Genomic DNA, 20,213 nt, shown 5'->3' on the forward strand with positions numbered 1-20,213 from the left:
GGCAAGACCATAGGTATCACTTACTGTCACTGTGATCAGAAATGAAGCTAACACATGGAAACTAGGCTGCAAATCTGGCGAAAACTAGTCTAGATTCTCCTGTGCTTTGTGTCTAGACGCTCTGTATTGGAGAGTTAAATTCTGCCTTGCTGCATGCCCTGGAGAAACCCATAATCTCCATAGACAGAGCCTGCCTTGTACAGTTAGCAGGACTCTGGCAGTTACTCTATGCCAAGAGCAAGCAAGAGCAAATGCTCAGCTCCAGGAGCTTTCCAAGGAGGCTGGTAGCTGCTGCTCTCAGGCGTACGGTGCGCTTGCCTGTGCCTTGTGAATTCTGCACTTTGCTGAGGCTTCTGGTTCCTCCTTCACCATTAACTCACAGAGCAGGAGCCGGGAGCAGGAACATGCCACTGCAGCCCTCTGCCAGTGCAGAGTCCATCGCCCACCCTGGCAGCATCCCAGATAATGGTGTGCAGTTGTGCCTTTGCCATTCACATCTGGATATTGCACTGTCAGTATTTCACTATTAAATTATTTTAAAAACTGATCTCACGTTCATGGTTTGTTGTTCTTCACTGTTTTGTGGGGTGTTCTTGCATGGGAAAAGCAATTCTGCAGCTGGACCATGCTGTCCTGTTTCAGGAGCCACAGAGAATATCCAGCACGGAACTTAAGGAGATAGCAAGAGCTTGGACAAGGAGCATTGCCGAACCCAACAGCCTGAGCATCTCAGGGACCTGAGAGCACTAATATGTTTTAGTGGCCCTGACCAGCCTCACCTGGGGCATTCATCCACTCCCTGCCCATGGCCCAGGACCCCCATTTCAGCTCTGTCCCTGTCCTGAGCTATGCTGTAGGAAGTCTCCAGCTCAGCCGCAGACATGCCCATGCCTGGGTGATCCGAACTCTGACCACAGATTGACTTCCCAGCTTGACCTCCACCCTGTCCCACCACCGTGGACCTGCCCAGTGATTGCTGTGCTGTGTCTGACCCTGGCTACCCTCACCACATCCCGATCCTGAGCTGCAGATTTACTTCCCAGCTTCACCTCAGATCTGCCTCATCACCATGAGCTTGCTCCATGATCTGGACTCTTGGTTGAGCCTGGCCATGACCTCTGGGCCTGCCCTGCCTGTCCCACTCAGGGGCAGTGGGACACCCCTCGGCTCTCAGCACCCCATTCCTTAGGGAGCAGCTGCCCTCGCAGTGACGGGTGATGGAGAAGCAGCAACAGGCAGAAATTGCAGCTACCGGGACAGAGAGGACGAGTAGATGAGGCGCTTAGGGACATGGTTTAGTGGGCATGGTGGTGTTGGGTTGATGGTTGGACTCGATGATCTTAGAGGTCTTTTCCAACCTCAATGATTCTATGATTCTATGATTGCCATACATAAAGTGGGTCAAGATGTACTGTTCACCCACACGTTCAAGGGGGCACATGACCACCACACCCCCCCATACACACACACACACACACACACACACAAAGTACAGAGGCTTTACCTGCACAGCACCCATCTAGGTCTGTTGTGCAACACACCTGGGCTCTTGCTCCCCGCTCCTCACCGTGTTCCCATGTGCAGGATCTCAGGATGAACAAAACTCCAAGGAAGGCAAATTGTTGAAGATCAGATTAGAGATGGCGAGTTAAATTAGCTTTGCTAGATTCATCAGTCCTTCTGAAATTAGAGGAAACTATGGGATACCTCCAGCAGAGCCTGAATTCTGAGCTACCGTTTCCTTTATTACTAACGCTAAAGTAGTTGTGTCCTGTTAAGGCAGAAATTAGAGAATCAGGAAATAAGACAGGATTAGCTTAAGGCTCTTATGTTTCCATTTGCAATCTTATCCTTTTAAATGGGTCTAGCAATAAGGACAATGTAGTGCTGGGAGACACTGGCATGCCAAGAAGCACTGTCCTCCAGTCTTGTATGCCTTTTGGCCATACGTTATCCACTTTACATTTTTACATTTTCAAACAAATCCTAACCTCCTAAGGTTAGGATGCGAGGGCATCTTATCTTATTGTTTACTGAAATCACTTTTACATCAAAGCTACTGCAAAGCTACAGCCATTCTTACTATTATATTCTGATAGTTGTGTTTATTATTATGGCTTATCTTCACACTTGACTACTAGCCAAGAGAGTTTATCCAATTGCCAGACCTATCGTCATTCCATGTCTTTAGGTTTTGTTTTTTCCCAACTAACAAATTCACTACAAATTTCCTAATTTTCAAGCAGTTATTTTTCACTTTTTTTTTTTTTTTGAGGGGGGGTGAGGGGCAAGGTTAGAAAACCCCAAAGGATATCAAAACAGGTCAAAGAAAAGGGTACATGAAGGGTGACATACAACGTACCTTGGATTTTTCCAGTGGTAGGCTTGGGCTCCTTCTCCTTTGAATCCTGGTCCATGTACTTGTTCCAACTGGGACAATTCCCCGGTCATTTCTCGTTTGTTTGGAGATGGGTCTTGGAGCTCCGAACAGCATCAGCAATGCTGCGTTCCTGCATGCAAAACTGCCAGTGATCCCCACTCACCATCACATCTTTGTGACCCTGAGACACTCTGGTGCAGGTCAAGACTGACATAGCCTCTAGGCAAAGACTTCTGTGCCCTTTCGTATTTTGGCTATCATTGTAAGTAGCTGTCAAGGGCCTTGTCTTGTGGAAAGGGGTGAGCCTGCTCAATGCCCGAACGCCTCTTTTCTCCTGGGGTGAAAGCAAGTTTGCAGGTGGATCTGCTGGTACAAGTGAAAATCTCTGACCACGCTGGGCAGAAACGTGGTACGTGTGAGTTTTAGGACTATCTTGCCCAGCATCAGCTGGCACTGCTTTAGCAGCATAAAAGCCAGCTGAGCTGAATCTGTCCTGGTGGTTTGAATACAAAATACCGCATTACAACACACCGACCAAGCCCTCCAGTTGGCCAAGTAGTCTTGGTTCACTTTCTGCTACATATAATGTCTCACTGGTGAGAGAGGAGCAGGTTCACTGCACTGGCAACCAAGCGTGAGACAGAAGATGCTCTGGAAAGTGCTTTAGGGAGGTTTGGATGCACAGGGGATGCAGGGAGAAGCCCACTGCAGAGTTTTATGGCTCATGAGGTCCATCAAAGAGACTGCTGCTCAGATTTAGGTCAATTCGATGGATGTTTTCCCTCTTCACAACAAGACACTCGGCACTGGGTGATGTCCCATTCATGTGCTTGAAAAATAGAAAACCCCAGACAATTTTTTTTCCTAAAGGTTGTTTTATTGTAAAACCATAAATACAACACTGACATGAAAATCCTCAAGCAACGGATGCTTTCTTACAGTTACAGTTTGTCTTCTGCCTTGGCATCAACTCTGAAAAGAATGTTGCAGAAACATGTCTCTAAGATACCTCCAAATAACTGAGCTCTGGCCTGGAGTGCTCAGCTCGTTTGGAAGCTAAGTGGAACTATTCCTCCTCTCTTGTGGAATATTTCCATTCAGACAGCAACAGACTTGTAAAAACAGCAACATTTAAACACCTTGATTTTTTTTTTTTTCTTTAATAATCCTTTTCATTTGACGTCAGTCTAAGTTTCAAACAGCACTGAATTTATTTAGCTGTAAAAAAACAAAACAAAACAAAACAAAATCCTAAAAAGAAAAAATCAGAAGAACTTGAGTTGGCCTCAAGTGTTCATATATCACAATGAAAATCAGCAACTCAACCCCGTGCAATATTGCTCTCTATTGAGTCATTCGATCCACACCAACAATACATGAGACTTCAAACAGGTTTTGTTTTGTTTATTAACACAGCAAGTGTGACATTAGATAACCTTTTAAATACAGTACATGGTACAGTGCGGGGCCAGCTGCCCGCACTTTTCCCCATTATGAAGACAAAGCCAGCGGTGGCGGTTTATAAAAATATTGTGTTGCTACAAAAGTATAAATTAATGCTACCGGTATTAAGAAATATTAAACACATAAAACTTATAAGGATTAAGAAAAATATTCATTAATACCTGTAGAAAACTCTGGCCTAAAAAAGATATTTTTTGTATATTTTTTGTATATTTTTTTGTATTTTTTAAGATGACATGAGATTCTTGCACTCGCAGGTAGAGACACACGCAGGTGCATCTGTGGTATTGCCTAGAACATCTGCATCTACAGAAAGGAAGGAAATGCACACAAGTTACTGAGGGGAGGGAGGGTGAGGAGGGAAAGGAGAACATTAATTGTTTGCTTGATGAAACAACAAGAATTCAGCTCCCAACAGGAGGTTTCAAAAAACGAACATATGAACGAGAAACAGCTTCTCTTTTCAGACTGGCTGCAAACAAGGATTTCCTGATGGTTTGGTTTGTTGGCATGACACTTTCTAGCTACGGCGTGGACCAGAATCCTCACAGTCTGGATGATGTGCGTTCCTCCTGTACTTACAGCCTTGGCTAGTCACCTGTCACGAATGTTTCAGTTCATCCGTTATCAGTTTTCCTTTTAAATAATTAAAAAAAATAAAATTAAAGTCCCAGTAAGTTTAAAGGGACCATGGAAAACAGCTCCTAAGACTGTTGCTCCTTCGATAATACATGCCTCCTTCCTTGAGCGGAAAGGTCCTTCTCCACAGATAGCAAGAAAAACAAAAAAACCCCCCTCCTCCCACCCCCCAGCCCACTGGAAAAAAAAATACCATCCTATCCACACACATTGCAGAAACCGCCACAAGAACCCCCAGAAGACTGAAAACAAGCATTCAAGGCTGATGAGGCTGGGAAGTGTCTTTTTAAGGAACTTTGGTTGTAAAAAGCAAGGGTTTGACATGCCTGTACTCATCAACTCCACTGTAAAATATTCCTGTCGTTAAGGCTGCGCTGCTCACCCGGGTACCAAGACATGCTGACCACTGTCAATGACGCTAGAACAATGGGAAGGAAGAAAATCCTTTCAGTCAGTGGTTGATGTTGTGCATCAATGAGCCATTTATGTGACTCATTTCAGAAGCTATTCTAAAAAATTCAAACTCAGCTGCCTACAGATCATTAAACCTGAAAGGGTCTACTGGATGCACCGTTGTCTAATGTGAGCAAAACTCTTCCGTCAAGTTACAAAACAAAGGACTCTAACAGGAGTAGTAAAAAACCCAACTAACCAGCCAAACAAAAAACAAAATTAAACAGAAATCCCCCAAACATTGAATATATAAAATTAAATTTCAGGGCAATACACTCTCATTGGTTTACCATTTCTGGCCTAGCATAAGCAAACTATCCCACAGTACTAACGAGGCATTCAACTTGGAGCTGTGCTTGGGTTTACCTCTCTGTATTTTCATTATTGTTTGTTTTGTTCAGTGACATTTCCAGAGGCCCCAGGAAGATGATAACCCGTGGCACGGGGACAGGTCCCATGCACTGTAAAAAGGGAGTTCTTATTGCTACGGGGCGACATCTTCAGAAGTATCTGACACAGGACCTTGAGTCTCAGCCAATGTTTCTAGCCTGGGCATTCCCAACGGATCCCACGGATTCAAGATCATGGTGTAGCACAGAAAATGCACAGCAGAAGCAGCAAAACCTTTAATACTCTCCCCCACCCTGATTCTTTCACCTTGGCAGTATAAGGGTTGACAAGACATCTGCTCCTCAACTGGTGTTTTCTCCTCTGCCCCTTCTGCCGGCCAGCTACCTCCCTCCTTCACGAAACCTGGTTAACGTATATACTGGAGTGCTGGGAAGGGTTTGGTGCCAGTGGTGAGTGGGAGGATGCAGAGGAAGATGCTCTGTGAACCCCTCCTGGACCTATTGGGCAGGACTGGACTCCACACGCAGGCAATCATTTGCCACCTCTACATCCAGTCTCTTTTCTCTCGGCAAGGTCCAAAGCAGCCTTGTGCCCTATGGAGTATGCTCCATGTAGCTGTATAGCCTTGTTTTAAATGACAGGGCTCAAAAAACATTCCCATAACAGACTCCTCCCAGATGAACGGATTTCTCCTCCCTGAAAAGGTTTCCCAGAATCTGCCTTTAGTGCCTTTTTGTTCATTTTTCATCCCATTACTCCTAATTATTCCATAGGGAACAACTTGTCCCCTCCTGCGTGTGCTCCCTCTGAATGCTCACAGGAGCCCCTCTCCACCTCCTTTAGCCAGAGAGATGCAATTAGAGATCCGAGTCTTTCCTCAGTACAAAGCAGCACTCCCAGCCTTTGAATGACTTTTTGGCTGCTCTTTTACTGTCTTTTGACTTATCAGTAACTTGGTGCTGTCTAGCAATGCACACAGCATTCTCCGAGTAGCACAATGTCTCAGTCACCCTGCTCCTGTGCAACACTACATCCTGGCTTGCCTACTGCGGGATCCAGAAGGTGGAAATGGTCCCTCAGACTGGGTAAGGCCGAGTGGACTCATCCACAAATATGAACATATGCGGTAACTTCTTCTCATGCTAAACCTTCCACGTTATTGCAAGCAGTTGGAGAAAAACAAACCAACCAACCTGAGACATCTCACTGAATACTGTATTAACTCAGATACCACAATTTAGAGCTCAAGCAACTTTCAGATGTGTCTCCGCTCTACTTTCAGTCATTCCCGAACTTTGAGAGTATCTGCCACAACTTCATTTGCAAAATTCACGTAAGGGTCATGACTCCCTGAGCTGCTTCTGGACGTATTCTCTGATCAGCAGGGGAGAACACCCAGCAAGCGCAGTTAAACCAGTGCAGGTGGTTCATGTGGATGCTTAAACCAATTAATCTCAAAGTTAAACTGGTTTAACCAGCAATTAGACAAACTGAATTAGACAAAACCTGAGCCCGCAGTCGGCTTTCACAGAAAGTTTTCCAGATTGCACTAGTTCAAATACAACCAAATCAGTTTTCTTAGAACAGACATATAGCTTTGACAAAAAAGAAAAGCTTACTTCCATCTGAAACTGACCCAGTCACAAGACACTGAGCCCATCTTACAAGCCAGAACACAACTACTGTCTACTGCTAGAGACATGGGGAGAAGAGACAGACACAGGAGACAAATCTGGGCTCCATGTTCTCCACTGACTCTCTGGCTGCCATACTCACACAGAAACAACCTTCTGTTTTGAAGAGCTCTGCCTTTGTATCCCACTTTCTCAGTTTTCTAGTAACAAGGATCTTCGGACAGGACTGGAAGGCCCTTCATTTTTTACAGTTCATCTTCTGTTGGTGCTTTCTCCCCACCTGAAGATCATAACCCCTCCCAAAGCAAACTGTGAAGTCCGAAGTCTGCAAGGTCAGGCACAGAGTAAGCAGCAGAAACAAATGAATGCCTGGAGGACACATACACCATTTTTGCATCCCAACACATTTCCCAAGTGCGAGTAAAGGAAGGAAACAAGCAGAGGGCAAATTCCCAACATGACCTACCATGATCCCAATTCTGAGGACTTCTCCCAGCAAAAAGGGAGCAGAACCTCATGACAGCTCTGGCCAAACTAAGAGACCCTCTCCTCTCTGGTCTCCCACCACAGGATGGGCAGTGCTCCTTACAGCACAAGTGCTGCTCCACACCACTGAGCCAATCCTAGTAACCTGGCAAGTTAAAAGCTTCCAAAATTCAGACCTTGGTAAAGTATCTATGCTCCCTAGAATGCAAATCCAAGTCTTGAAGGGGGAAGGAGAAATAGGAGCAAAAGCTTGACATCTAGGGTAAATACGCATGCTCCAAATGTGCTTCTCTCCTTTTAATGAAGCGTAAGTACATCAGACAAAAGTCAGCCTGTGAGCAGACACAGCATGAATAGCTCCTCTGAGCAGAAAACCTTGTAACCACGTTTAAGACTCATTAAAAGCTGCAGCTTTTAATTCCACTAGCTGGCCAACCAGCTCCTCTTCTCACCGACTTTCCAGATTGCTCTATTTTAGGGCTTTACGTTTTATTTTGCTTTTTCAGCTGCTAAGTTGTTTTTAAGTCTTTGGGAGAATCTCATCTACCAGACAATGCTGCATGTTTGCTTAACATCCATCATTAGCACAACTACAACCAATGCTGCCTTGGAGGTGACCATTACTCAGATGAGGGACAGGGCCAGTCAATCCCTCTCTTTGGTCGTCACAGCAAGAAAGCTCCAGATTTGATGCCAAAACCACACTGTAAAAAGGGGAAGGAGAGATGGGCTGGGAGTTAAGAGTGGCCGTGGCCTTTCCGTTTGCATGACCTGGCTCTGCAGCCACGGTCCAGCCCACTGCTGTGCACAGGCTGGCATCAAATGGTTGCACAAATGACTGTAATTTTACCTCATTCTCAATTCCAGGGCTTTAAACCTGTGCTAACTCTGCTTTGTCCACTTCCCCACTCTTAATGCCTTGCAGACAGACAACACAATGAGCCTGGAGTTGGCAAATCCCACAGAAGTTATCAGCCTGTCCCTTAGCAAAGGAGTGTTGGAGTTTTCTTTTCAAAGCAATGCAAGGGTTCTGCGCATTTGCCTGAGCATCAGAGCCTGTGAGTGGCTCTCAGGGTCTCAGGTGAAGCGAGCAAAAAGGTAAAATGTGCCATTAGGAGAAAGAACTACAAATCCTGTCCCCAGCTCTGCCCATCAGCTGAGCTGCACAGTACGCACTCTGCAGCCTCAAAAGCTAATCTTGCTTTGGATTAATCCTCCAACCAAGTTTTCTTGCTGCAGGATACCTTGTGCTTTTCACTGGGAACAGCAGCACAGCACAAATACTTTGTAATCGGCACACATCTCACTTGGGGTTTTGTTTGTAGTTTGAGACTTAGTTATTGTTTGTTACAGGTTTCTCCTGCACTGCAAGTGCAAACAGATGTGTTACCATGGGCCCAACTGGTGGCTGGGCAGGAAGGATTTGTACGGGAGAAAATAAAACCAGCAAGAAGAAAGTTGGCCCTATAACCAACACCTCCATTTGCAAAAGCCACTGCCAGAGAAATAAGATGTCCAAGTGCCTCTGCCTTGGCAGCTCAGCTTCAAGTGCTGCTACCCCTGCAGACGTCAGTGGGGTTGCAGACCGTGTCTTTTAAGATAGCCATATGCAAAACTCACATTTAGGAAACTAGTTTTGCCCTGATGCCAGTAACAGTACCAAGAGGTCAACCCAAATGCTAGACTCAAGCTAATAGTAGGTCCTGTTTCCAGGCTGAGAAGAGCAAGACAGCTGGGTGCAAAGAGCTATCCTCAGTGACCTTGACCTAGGGAAGGCCTCTAGCATGCAAACTGTTCCCCATGGCAGTGAAGCTGTCAGTTAGTGCCTGTCAGGTTCAAGGCACCTGCAAACAAAGCCTGAGAGACTGGGTTTGCCATTTCTCATGTCTTGGGACTGGCAACTTCTATTACGACCAGAGATGGGCAGGTGGGATCTTGGTTTAACATCTGTTCAACAGCAGCACTTCAAAGAGGGCCCCCAGTCTCACCATTGCATTGTCAGCAACCAGAAAACACCCCTGCGCTGTTGAAGGGCTTCAGCCTCCAGCCTGCCTGCTCGGAGCTGAGCGAGTCCATCCTCCCGAATCTCCGATGATGCTCTGCTGCCAGTGTGACCGCAGCTCCAGAGCATGCTACTGGAAGCAGGAGAGACTACTTCAGAAATAAGAATTTGCTTCAATTTGCCTCCGGGATACAAGTCCCAGTGATGAAAAATTAACAGTTTGGCACCAGAAGTTGGGAATTGTCCAAGAGGCACCAAACCAGACAGCCTGCAGAGATCCTGTCCAGAAGCCCATGAACTACAGGCACTGGACACAGCAGAGCACTGGCCTTGGTGGACAGCACAGTGACTGAGATGTTTTTGCGTCATAATGATCTCTAATTGCATTGGGGGTGAGCCAGTAAGTGTGAACATTTAAGGGCCCGTGGCCTTCCTAGCCAGAACGATTCAGCAACATAACAAGTAGTGTAATGCACCGTAGGTATTAAAAAGACATTCGTGCTACTAGAGGAAACCATTCCAAATAAAATGGGAAGATATTCTTTGCACTCAATCAGGAGCACTTACATTCAGAAGGATCTTTGAGCCCATGCATTTCTCTAAGCTTCCTTCCAACCCCAGTTTGACAAAACTGATGATCTTTGTTCCCCTGAAAAATCATACACCTTGGTTTGTCCTTGGCCTTGTGAAGGTTATTTTGAGTGTGTGTACTGAGAAACTTTTTTACAAAAAGTTTAGGTACAAGGCTTCTCAACGGCAGCTGGCAGACCCTGGCAAGCTTGCTGGTGGCCCACAGACATTTGTGTTGTCACCATTTGCTTGCTTTTCCTGGTTTCTAGCTTTTCCATATAAGCAATTGCTGTGGTTCCCATAAGGATATTATTGAATCGCAAATGGGTTACTCTAGAATAAGTTTGGGAACGCCTGATGTACAAAATTCACAGAGAAGCTAATTAACACTGGGAATTCAGAAAGGAAGTTATGCTGTAAAAAAAAAAAATCCAAGAAACGTAACAATTACAGACATTTTCTGCCATGAACCATTTCTCTTAGTTTTAAATCAAGCTTATAATCACTAGCTAACATGTTAAACTCAAAACTGGGAGTGGAAATAGAAGAATAACTTTTGTTTTTTGGAAAAACATGTATGAAAAAGTTAAAAATAAAATTAAAAAAACCCTTAAAGTCTCCCTTCTTGATTTCTAAAGATACTGGTGTTCATAAAACACAGCTGCCCTGATAACATGCACCGTATGTCAAGAAGGCTGCAGACAAATGCCATCAAGGTGTACAGTTATTCAAAGGAGCAAAGTCCAGTGCAGAACTGGTCTGTTCAATGTAGTCTGATTATCCATGGCAAGATGGCCCAGGGGACAAGAGGAAAGGTGGGGTGGAGGAGAAACAAAAGAAACTTCAAGTCACTTTAGATCTCAGCTGCCTGAAGACTTTAGAACATCAGCCTCCCATTGGTCTGCCCACTTGAAAACATTAGAAAGTCTGTCAAGTCCACACACTATCTATGGAAAGGAGCACGTTCCTGGCAGAGGGCTGTCTCTCTCACGTGCTCAGCTTTCCTTTCAAACTTAATTTTATATATATTTATATTTTTATATATATATATAAAAAAGCACTTGGTTTCCAGGGGCATTCATAATGAGGTCCACAGTGTTTAGAACTTAAAATTCTTTTTCTTTGTTTGGAACAGTGTTTTAAAGTTTTGTTTTAATTAAAAGACAGTCTTAAAGCATGTTGGACTTCAAAAACATGAGTTTGTTCATGTCTTCTGGACTGAGTAGCCGTCTCCTTTTGATTAAGAGAGCCTGCTCACACATATTTACACATTCGCTTCTGGCACCAACAGCAGGCACTGCTAAGAGCCAAAAGGCTAGCTTGGCTAGTTTTGTATGCTTTTGGGTAACACACGACCAGTACTGAAACAGGTCAGGGGTGGCCTGGAAGAGAGGTTCTTGCAAATAATCATAGACTTCATTTTTCCCGAACCAATCTTCTTCCTGAGCTGCTGTGGCTTCCCCTGCTGCCCGAGGCTTCTTGGTTGAAGGTTCAAATTCTGTTTCTTCTGCCCAGGACTCTTTCACCTCATTGATCAACTCACAGACCTTGCCAATGATCTCTTCGTGCTGGTATGGTGGGACGGGCCGCAGCTTTTGCTGAGGGTCTAAGATCATGGCTACCTTGTGTGCCGAATGAACTTTGAAGTTCTCCTTCAGCGCCTCCAAGAAGAGGTGGCAGAGTTTGCTGACTACGCCAGCATCGTTAGCTTTGGAAGTGAACAGTTTCTCCAGTTTGACGTAGGTGGGCAGTACCAGCTGCAAGGTGGGCCGGCTCTCGTTGCTCAACTCAATCACTGCCTGTTTCACCGGAGCCAAAATGGCTGCCAGGTTGCTGAGCAGGTGTTTGTTCAGGTTTTGGATGAGGTTCATCTTCTTGGCCCTGCTGTAGAACTCACAGATCTGCTCGTAGCGCTCATGGACAAGCAGGAGGGAGTCGGTGACCGAGTTCCAGCAGGGTGGGGGAGAGGTCTCTTCCAGGGAGCCAAAGGTCTCCTTCGAGAGGCCCGTGGATCCTGCCAGATCTTCACAGACATTCAGGAGCTCGATCACTTCGTGCATATTGCGAGCCTGTAGTGTTCGCTTGTTCAGCACACTCTGCACCACCGAGTTCAAGGCACAGGCCGAACAGCGCAAGCACATGCCTGCCTTGGAAAACGCAGAGGAATTGACTTTGCAGTCTGTGACGTACACCGTCCTGATCTCCGACATCACAAACTCCGAGAGCACATTCTGTACCCAGTGGTGGATAAAATCACCATTATCTCGAATGTCTACACCCTTAATTCCCAGGACGTAACTCTTGATGTGGTTGCCTTCCACCTGATAAGCTGTCAGGATGTAGCAAGAATCGGGGCCGATGCTCTGGGAGTGGCAAGTGACACCGATGCCAAGGCATGCGTTGCTGCCCAGGGCACAGGTGACTTTCACCTTCACTTGGTTGTACATCCGAGGCAAATGCTTCAGAGCCAGTGTGTTGAAATTGCCAAGGATTTCGGTGACAGAGAAGGCACCATAGCGTGCTCCACTATCCACCAGGGTCTGTGCTAGCTTGATGAATTCCTTCCCGCTCACCACGCTCAGAGCCCCAAGGTCAGTGCACATCACCCTCAGGAGCCTCTCGGCAATGTTCTGCCGCTCCTTCTCTGGGATCACGCTGTTCCCTACAGAACCACTCGTGGATGCTGCAGTGAAATACAAGGAGGGAGAGAAAGCACCAGGTGAGAATTGCTCCTCTGCAGCAGGAGAGAGAAGGAAGTCACAAAACAATTCTGAGAGAGTCCCAAAGAGGTGGAACATGCCCAGATGATTGTAGAGGCATCTCCAACCCTGGATTTCTTTCCCCAAGGGTTTCTGGGCAGAGGAACCTCCAGGGACAGGCCTTGCTCTTGCTTAAGAGCAGCAAGGAGCTTATCTGTGTGCTTTCCCTGGTGTGGGGACCAAGACAGAGCACACACTATCTACTCACAATCCACTGCCTTAACCAATGGCACCTCTGTGCTGTTCACTGAGGAACTGCGTACATAAGTTATAATCATGTGTGCTGTTTGCTATCCATGTCTACAGGCTGGGGGTCACAGCTTAGCCCAGCTGGAAAGCTGGACTTCTTTCCATTTTTGTGATGTGAGCCTTTTCTTTGAGACAGTTATTTTAAGAGGAGTTGCTTCAGTAAAGCATACAACTTCTTCCACCATCTCAAACAGTGCTGAAGCCCAAATTTCCATTTCTTCCTCTGAACTCCAGCAACCTCACTTTTTGTGGCTGATTTCGGGCAACGTGAATGTCATTTTTGGCCATACCAGAACACAAAAGCACCATGGTTTCATATCACCCTTCCCCCAGGCTGCTCAGCTCAAGTGCTTTGGAACTGATTTCCCACAGGGCTGTATTTTACCTTTTCCCGTGGTGAAGCACAAGCTCATGGATGAGCTGGGGATAAAGCCAGATGCTGGCTGCCTGCCAGCAGAGGGAGTGACAGGCTATGCCTATGTCACACCATGATGACTGGATTAATTTTTTAACCCCAGGCCGGGAAGTCTGACTTTGGATCAGAAGTTAACTTTTCCCAGGAGTTCTCAAATGCATCTTCCTTACAAACCTTTCCTACCGCCTCCCCAGGGTTCCCAGTACTTTTTGGATACGAGCGCTCCTGTAATGGGAATGAATGCTCTGCTCTGCAGGATAGTACATAAATTACAGATGAAATCAAGTGCAGTTAGGCGAGGACAAGGGCCTTGTGCAATGCCCATCACTGCTGCACCCTCTCTGACAGTCACTTGTTCAAAGCGGACAGGTAAGCCTGGGACGGAAGAGCAAACACTGCTACGTACTATTGTTGGCGTTATTTCTTTGGAGCTGTGGTTTCCACTTTTCTTCAACAACAGCTAGAGGTGATCTGGGCTGGCTAGAGGCAATATTGTTCTCGTTGTCAGCTGTGGGCAAGAGACAGGGAGGTGTTAGAAGCACAAGGTAATAATGCTTAAGGCACAAAGAAGGGGAAACAGTACCCATCTGCTTAGCATTTATTTATGGTTCCCTTAACCAAGGGGACAACAATCTACTACGTTCTCTGTAGCTTTTAAGCAGTTTTCAGTGAGATAGCACAGTACTGTCAGAAACCTTGAAAACCATCTTTGGACTTGCAACCTATCACCTCCCAAAATGTGGCTGAAATGACAATGGTTTTTTCTGTGCATCAGTGACATTGATGCCATCAGCACACCTTGAGAAATGTCTCCCAATCAACCGAAGCTGCACACCAGGAGGAATAGATGTTCTTTGTGCAGCCTGACTTGGACAATTTGCTTGCTTTCAAAATGAAAGCAGCTGTAACAAACATTTATCCTTCTTTTGCCGTACTGCCTCTTTCTGCACCGCAGGTGGCTTCCCTTTTCTTTACTGTTAAGTACTTTGTTTTTCAAGCTATGCTCAACTCCTCTGTATCTAAGGATCTTATTACAATCTTCATATATGGTTTCCTCCCACTATACAGAGGGGGCCAATCTCCTCTAGCGCTGCTCACTACTGTCTCAGACTGGAAACAAGAAGAAAAAAATCCCAAGTTTCTGGAGTGTGACCAAAGATGCCTCCCTATGGCTGCAAAGTTACCAACTGTCCTAGGGGTCTTTGTGTTCATGCTCCCATTTCTGCATATGTAACTGGGCTAAACAATTTGGCTGCCAATCTGATGGGATATTTCACAGAAATGCAGTCAAGATCACTAAATTCTGTATCGTATCCATGTTCTTTCCTCTCCTCTGTCCCAAGAACTTCTCCCCACACTCTAGAGGAAATTTTCTAGTTCTTAGTATGCTTCACTATGAAATTGTGCTCTGAAATAGACTGTGAAGCAACAATAAAGTGCACAATGAAGAGAGGTAGAAGAGGAAGGAGAAAGATGGAGAGACTGATGACCAGGCTGAACAGAAGGATGGAATTAAAAACAAAGAAGACAAAACAGGTCCTTTACCCATCACAGCTAGACTCATCTCACCTATTTTGGACATCTCTGTTAGACACACCTCTCTTTGAAGTGTCCCCTTGGGGCTCCTTTTACACTCAGTGGTGCAAAACAGGCTTAAGAGTGTGATTCATTCACCCAGGCAGAACTAGATGCCTCTTGTAGTAGAAGATCCATCATGCTCTGAACTCACCTGGAGTCAATGACTTCTCCTCCACTGATTATAAAGGGAGTCCAAGTTGACCAGCTCAGGTGGCAGTATCTATCGCCTAGGCACACCAGCATGCAGTGAAACGAATCCTGCCCCAGCACTCCAGACAGCAGAGCACAAATTACAGGAATGCCTTATTAAGGCACACACAGGCGCTTTGCTCTGCAGCCCAGGTTGATCTGGTGCTGGGCAGAGCAGTGGGCTGGCCATCAGAACAAACAGGAGAGGGCAAAATTGCTCTCCTTCATGTGTGGCAATGACCTGGGAGAGAAGGGAGACCAGCAAGAATCTAGAGACAAGCAATGATGTGATGAAACTCCAGTGCCCTCTTCCATACAAGCAAATCCTTTCAAATTTGAGCAGCTCTGCATGTTAACTGCTGAGGCATTCACAAACCTTGCTGATGAACAGCCACAGATTGCACAGTTACTATTAGGTCTGGGCACTGCACTGGCCACAGACTGGATCAAAACCTAAGAGTAATCCAGGATATGACAGAACCAGGGTAGACTCTGGGACTGCCTCGAGGACTCTGTGTGCCCAGGGAATTCACTGGTCGTGGTTGGTACCTGGGGAGCACTGCCATGCTCAGGACTGCAGCCAGAGGTCGGTCTTTGCAGGTGTGGAAGAGACATGAAGAGCAGGAGGTGCTCCAGTGGATGCCACTGATCAGATATGACGTATCACTTTTCCCCCAGCATTTGCCTAGACCAATTGCTCTTGAGCTAATGCCACCACTGTCCTCAACTCCAAACATCTGTGGGTAGGCAAAGGAAACTGCTGGATGTTGCCTACTAACTTTATTGATGGTTCAGGCCTTCCTTGTCTTGGTGAGGGGCGGGTGGGGGGGAAAATGCTCTATATTTCATCCCCCCAACTCTTTTATCTATTTAATAATAATAGGGGATTTATTATGTACAAATATCCGCTGGTATTCAACATGGCATTAACGAGATTTGTGCATTTCAGCCTCATCTTCCTTATCAGGCAGTCTGTGAACTACACAGATCATGGTTCTTTAATTTCTCTTCATGCTTCCAATCCTTTAATCCAGGTTCAGCCTAGTCGTCCTTTTATTTTTTTAGCTCTAGATTGTAGGAAGGGCATTATATGGTAGCACCTGACCTGAACAAAGTACTCTAAAGGGAGTCAAAGCTGTATATTGTACAGTGTAATTACAGAACAAACTCCTTTGCCTGGTGTTCTGCTGTTCTATTTCTGCTTTTCAGCCTCCAATTTACATTCTAATTACTTCTTCTCATTGTGTAGCTGCTTTATGGAGCTATAATCTCCCCTTAGTACCTTCTAGCCTCCAGGCTCAGCCCTCTGAATGACTCAAGAGCCAGTATGTTCCTCCTTCTGCTCCTTGAGGCCAGCAGTACGTTCCCTGTCTTCAGTCACTTGTGAGAGGGGCTCAGTGGATGCATCACATTTAGTTGGAAGAGATTAGCCCTTTGTATCAGAGACGATAAGCCAAACTGGACTCCTGAACACATTAACTGAGGGAGTATTTGACCCATATGGGCTTCTTGTATCTCTGCATCCCCATAATGAAACATTCCTTGAGCCAGGCATATGGACTGGTATAAATGGCTGCTATGCCAGTGTCCCCAGTATGTGGATTCTATGCCCCTGGTTCTGCTGACTACTGTACAGCCTCTGCACCCCCAGACTTCAGAGATGTTGTGCCGATGCTGTTTCTTGGATATGGAAATCCCCAAGCTCTGATAGGCTAAAAGGCAACAAACTGTGACCAGAGTAACTGCAAGTCCTGTGTAATCTCCACTGTTGCTCTGCTTAAGTACAATATCCAGAACCGGACACCCACCAAAGCTGTCTGTAGCTTTCACATCTCTTCATTTTGTTTTGCCCTCATCCCACAGTAGCAAACACTGCGCCGCTCGCCCCCAGCTGCACAGATCTGGAGGAAAGGCTGCTGTTCCCTCCAGAGGAAGAGGCACGAGCACAGGACTGACAAGCACCGTGCACAGAGAAGCCACAGCAAGGGACAGCTGCTTTCACAGGGGGCAGTCTTGGTGACGCCTGCAGAAAGCACTTAAAGAAGACATGGACAAGCTTGCTCTCACTGTACCAGTGAGACATTTGGGGGGAAGCAGCCAAGCAGAAGATACTGACTTACAAACAGAGCAGGGAGAGATGAGAAAATACAGTTTAACAGGAGTAATCCTGAGTTGGAGATAGGGGATCTCTGCTGACATTACATGAGTCAGATCACCGATACCTGCTCCCTCCAGCCCTGTTCTGTGTCCAAAGTAACCCAGGTGAACAAGCCCAGAGGCCATGCGTCATTTGTAAAGAAGAGAGAAGGAAGAAGCTGCAGTGACAGCACTAGCTTAAAATTTTCAACAGCTCACACCCTGCCAGTGAATTGCCATTCTCCCCTTTGACACCTTAGCCTTGGTCCCTCTTTTGCAGCTCCTCTACTCAGTGTCACCAAGAGCTGTAACTCAAAACGCTGCATTTCAGTACCAGAGACCAGAACAAGGAACAGGATGGTCAGGATGCAGCTTGGAGGCAAGCAGAAATTGCCATCAACAAACAGCAAGAACAGACCCCAACACCGGGGAGTGACAGCAGCCACTACCCTGAGCAGAGCTTCACTGCTCCTTGGTGTAACATGAAGTCCAATTACTCCACACTAACCAGCTTATGCTCCAACAGAAAATAACATTGACAAAACTCATACCATCTTATAACAAATCACCCTAAATGTCTATTCATAACATTAAAAAGATGATAAATAAAGTAGCTGCTGAACAACACATAAAGCCTGCACTAAGATTCGCCAATGAGAACTGAACTGGAACTGAGGAGCCACATGGATGAAGAACTCAAGGGACACTCACTAAAATTAGGACTAAAACTAAAACACAGAAAAAGATAAGAACTTTGATTAGAATTACTGTTACAGAACGGAAAATATGCTTTTCCTCAAGCCACCTGTCCTTCCATGCCACTCTACTCAGGGCTTACCTTTAAAGTGAGGGCAAATGCAAGCACTGAACGTGTATCTCAACAGAGCAGCTGTCTGTTGGAGAACACAGGTCTGTCAAAGGTGAATTAATTTGTAAACCTGTGTTAATTCATTGAATTTTCATTCAAGAGGAAAAAAAAGAAAAAAATTCTGCCAATATAAAAAAAATCCTATTTCTGCATTTTTAAATATTGTGAATGCTGTCTTTGAAACAGCTTTGGCTTTGAAATTTTAAAATCGTCTCTTATGTACTGATAGAAAACAAAAAAGGCGGCTTAGAAACAAAGTAGTGGAACTACTCCTCAGAATTTTCTTTTGTAGATAGCTGAGAAGGAAATTAACAACTGATGAAATGGCAAATTCTTCTTCTGAGAACACATTTCAGTCCTTTGCAGAACTCCAGGAGACACAAGTACAGAAAAGGACTTGTGTAGGCAAAGGCTCTGCTGCCCTGCAAGCATTTTTGCTTTGTTTGCTTCAATGAGAACTACCCTTTTTGCAGGAGGAGGGATTTAATCTGCTGTAGGAGTGACCCATTAATGCTTGCGCAATGAGCATTCCCTAGATACCTTTGGATAAAGGGAATGAGTAGTTTGATGTGCTCTGTGCTAGCATGGCACGTTTCCTCTCTTCCTATGGAAAGGAGTAATGTTTATGATATACCCTGAGCCTTGCATTGTTGCAGCCACTGCTATGTGCTTCAGCCTTTGAGTATCTTTTTTGCTGCAGGTGAAATTACTGGGGCTTTGGAAACCGTGAGCACAGAAAGCTCTATTGACACACAACGGGGTCAACATCAGGCATCAGCGCAGAATTTAATTCTCCGCTTTAAGCGAGTCGAAGTGCCCAGCTTACCTGCATGGGACTGCATGTGCTCCAGGAGATTGTTATAAAACTGGAACTGGATTCCACAAGCTCCACAGGTGTAAGGCTCTGTTTGGGAGAAATCAGTTCAGAAGAATTATACAGAGTATGCAGGGAAGCAGCACACGTGCATACTTCAGTTTGTACAGTAGCAGGGCAGCGCCTTAGGGCCCGGTCCTTGTCACCTCAGCCCATGTGTGCACGTCACAGCAGCTCTGTAGATCTGAACCCGCAGGGCTCGGGCTGTGATTTGGGAAAGCACTAGGGCATGTCACTGCTTCCTGGGTTGGGGTCAGGCATTTATCCACGTGCTTCACTTTACTGCCACGAGAAGACCTAGGATGGCAGAGGGACAGCTCGTGCACTGAAGCGAAGCACCTGCGTGTGTGTGTGTGTGTGATCTCAGTGAATCTGCACAAAGATTTGAGAGGCTACACGCTGACTGGGGTTTATGAGCTCATGCCTGCTGCAGGCTGTTTTAAGCTTATCCTTGTTCTTTTTAAGCCTGAAAGCAAAGCATGGTGAATTAATTTTACATCCAGTTCTGTCAAATTCCAGTCTCTGCTGCCTTTCCTGAGTAAGACAAGGAGCATCGGGTTGTGAAAAATCCTGTTGCTCAGAAGTTGGGGCATGGAGAAGTGCCATGGGGGAACTCAGCTTGGTTTTTCTGTGGCTGTCAACAAGTGCAGCGAGACTGGGGAATGGTGAGTGCCACTGGGCTCGGCGACAGCAAGTCACCGGGGTTAAGCAGAGGTGGAGGGGAAGAAGCACAGAAATCAGAGCTGTGCCAGAAGGCAGAGAGCAGAGCAGGAGAGCCATGTTGCCAGAGTAATATGGATAAGCTGGAGTCAGGAAAGAGCTGGGTGCAGAGCTCCCTCATGAGCTGAAAGATACATTTAGTTCTCTTCTAACAAGTATGTTGAAAGTGCATTTTTTCCACTGAATTAATCTAACAGCAAATGTTTGCAGTTGCTCGTTTAAACAGTATTAGTTGAGTGCATTAGTTAACAGATGTAACATCAAACTACAGTGGCTGAAATATGTTAACATTGCAGTTTGCTTCTATACCTCCAGATATACTAGCACCCTGCCACCATTTATGCTGTGGCATTTTGTTTTCTAACAGCAGAATGGACAAATGCAACCATTTGGTATATAAACAACTTCGCATATAAATGCCTGGCACACACACAGAGCAAGGTCTA

General features: G+C 45.8%; 1 protein-coding gene across 2 annotated transcripts in view; it reads right to left on the bottom strand.

The window, feature by feature from the left end:
- Positions 1 to 3,246: 3,246 nt before the first annotated feature.
- Positions 3,247 to 20,213, bottom strand: part of ZNF618 (zinc finger protein 618) — a 165,008-nt gene continuing 148,041 nt past the window's right edge. For both annotated transcript variants that reach the window (XM_076355837.1, XM_076355836.1), the window contains 3 exons: positions 19,000 to 19,077; positions 13,809 to 13,910; positions 3,247 to 12,662 (listed from right to left, as the gene is read on the bottom strand). In XM_076355837.1, coding sequence (XP_076211952.1) covers positions 11,149 to 12,662; positions 13,809 to 13,910; positions 19,000 to 19,077 — 1,694 coding nt within the window. In that variant the 3' untranslated portion in view covers positions 3,247 to 11,148. The remainder of the gene's footprint in view (positions 12,663 to 13,808; positions 13,911 to 18,999; positions 19,078 to 20,213) is intronic.

The sequence above is a fragment of the Aptenodytes patagonicus genome, chromosome 18 (genome assembly GCF_965638725.1).
Source record: "Aptenodytes patagonicus chromosome 18, bAptPat1.pri.cur, whole genome shotgun sequence".
In the NCBI taxonomy this organism is placed as follows: domain Eukaryota; kingdom Metazoa; phylum Chordata; class Aves; order Sphenisciformes; family Spheniscidae; genus Aptenodytes; species Aptenodytes patagonicus.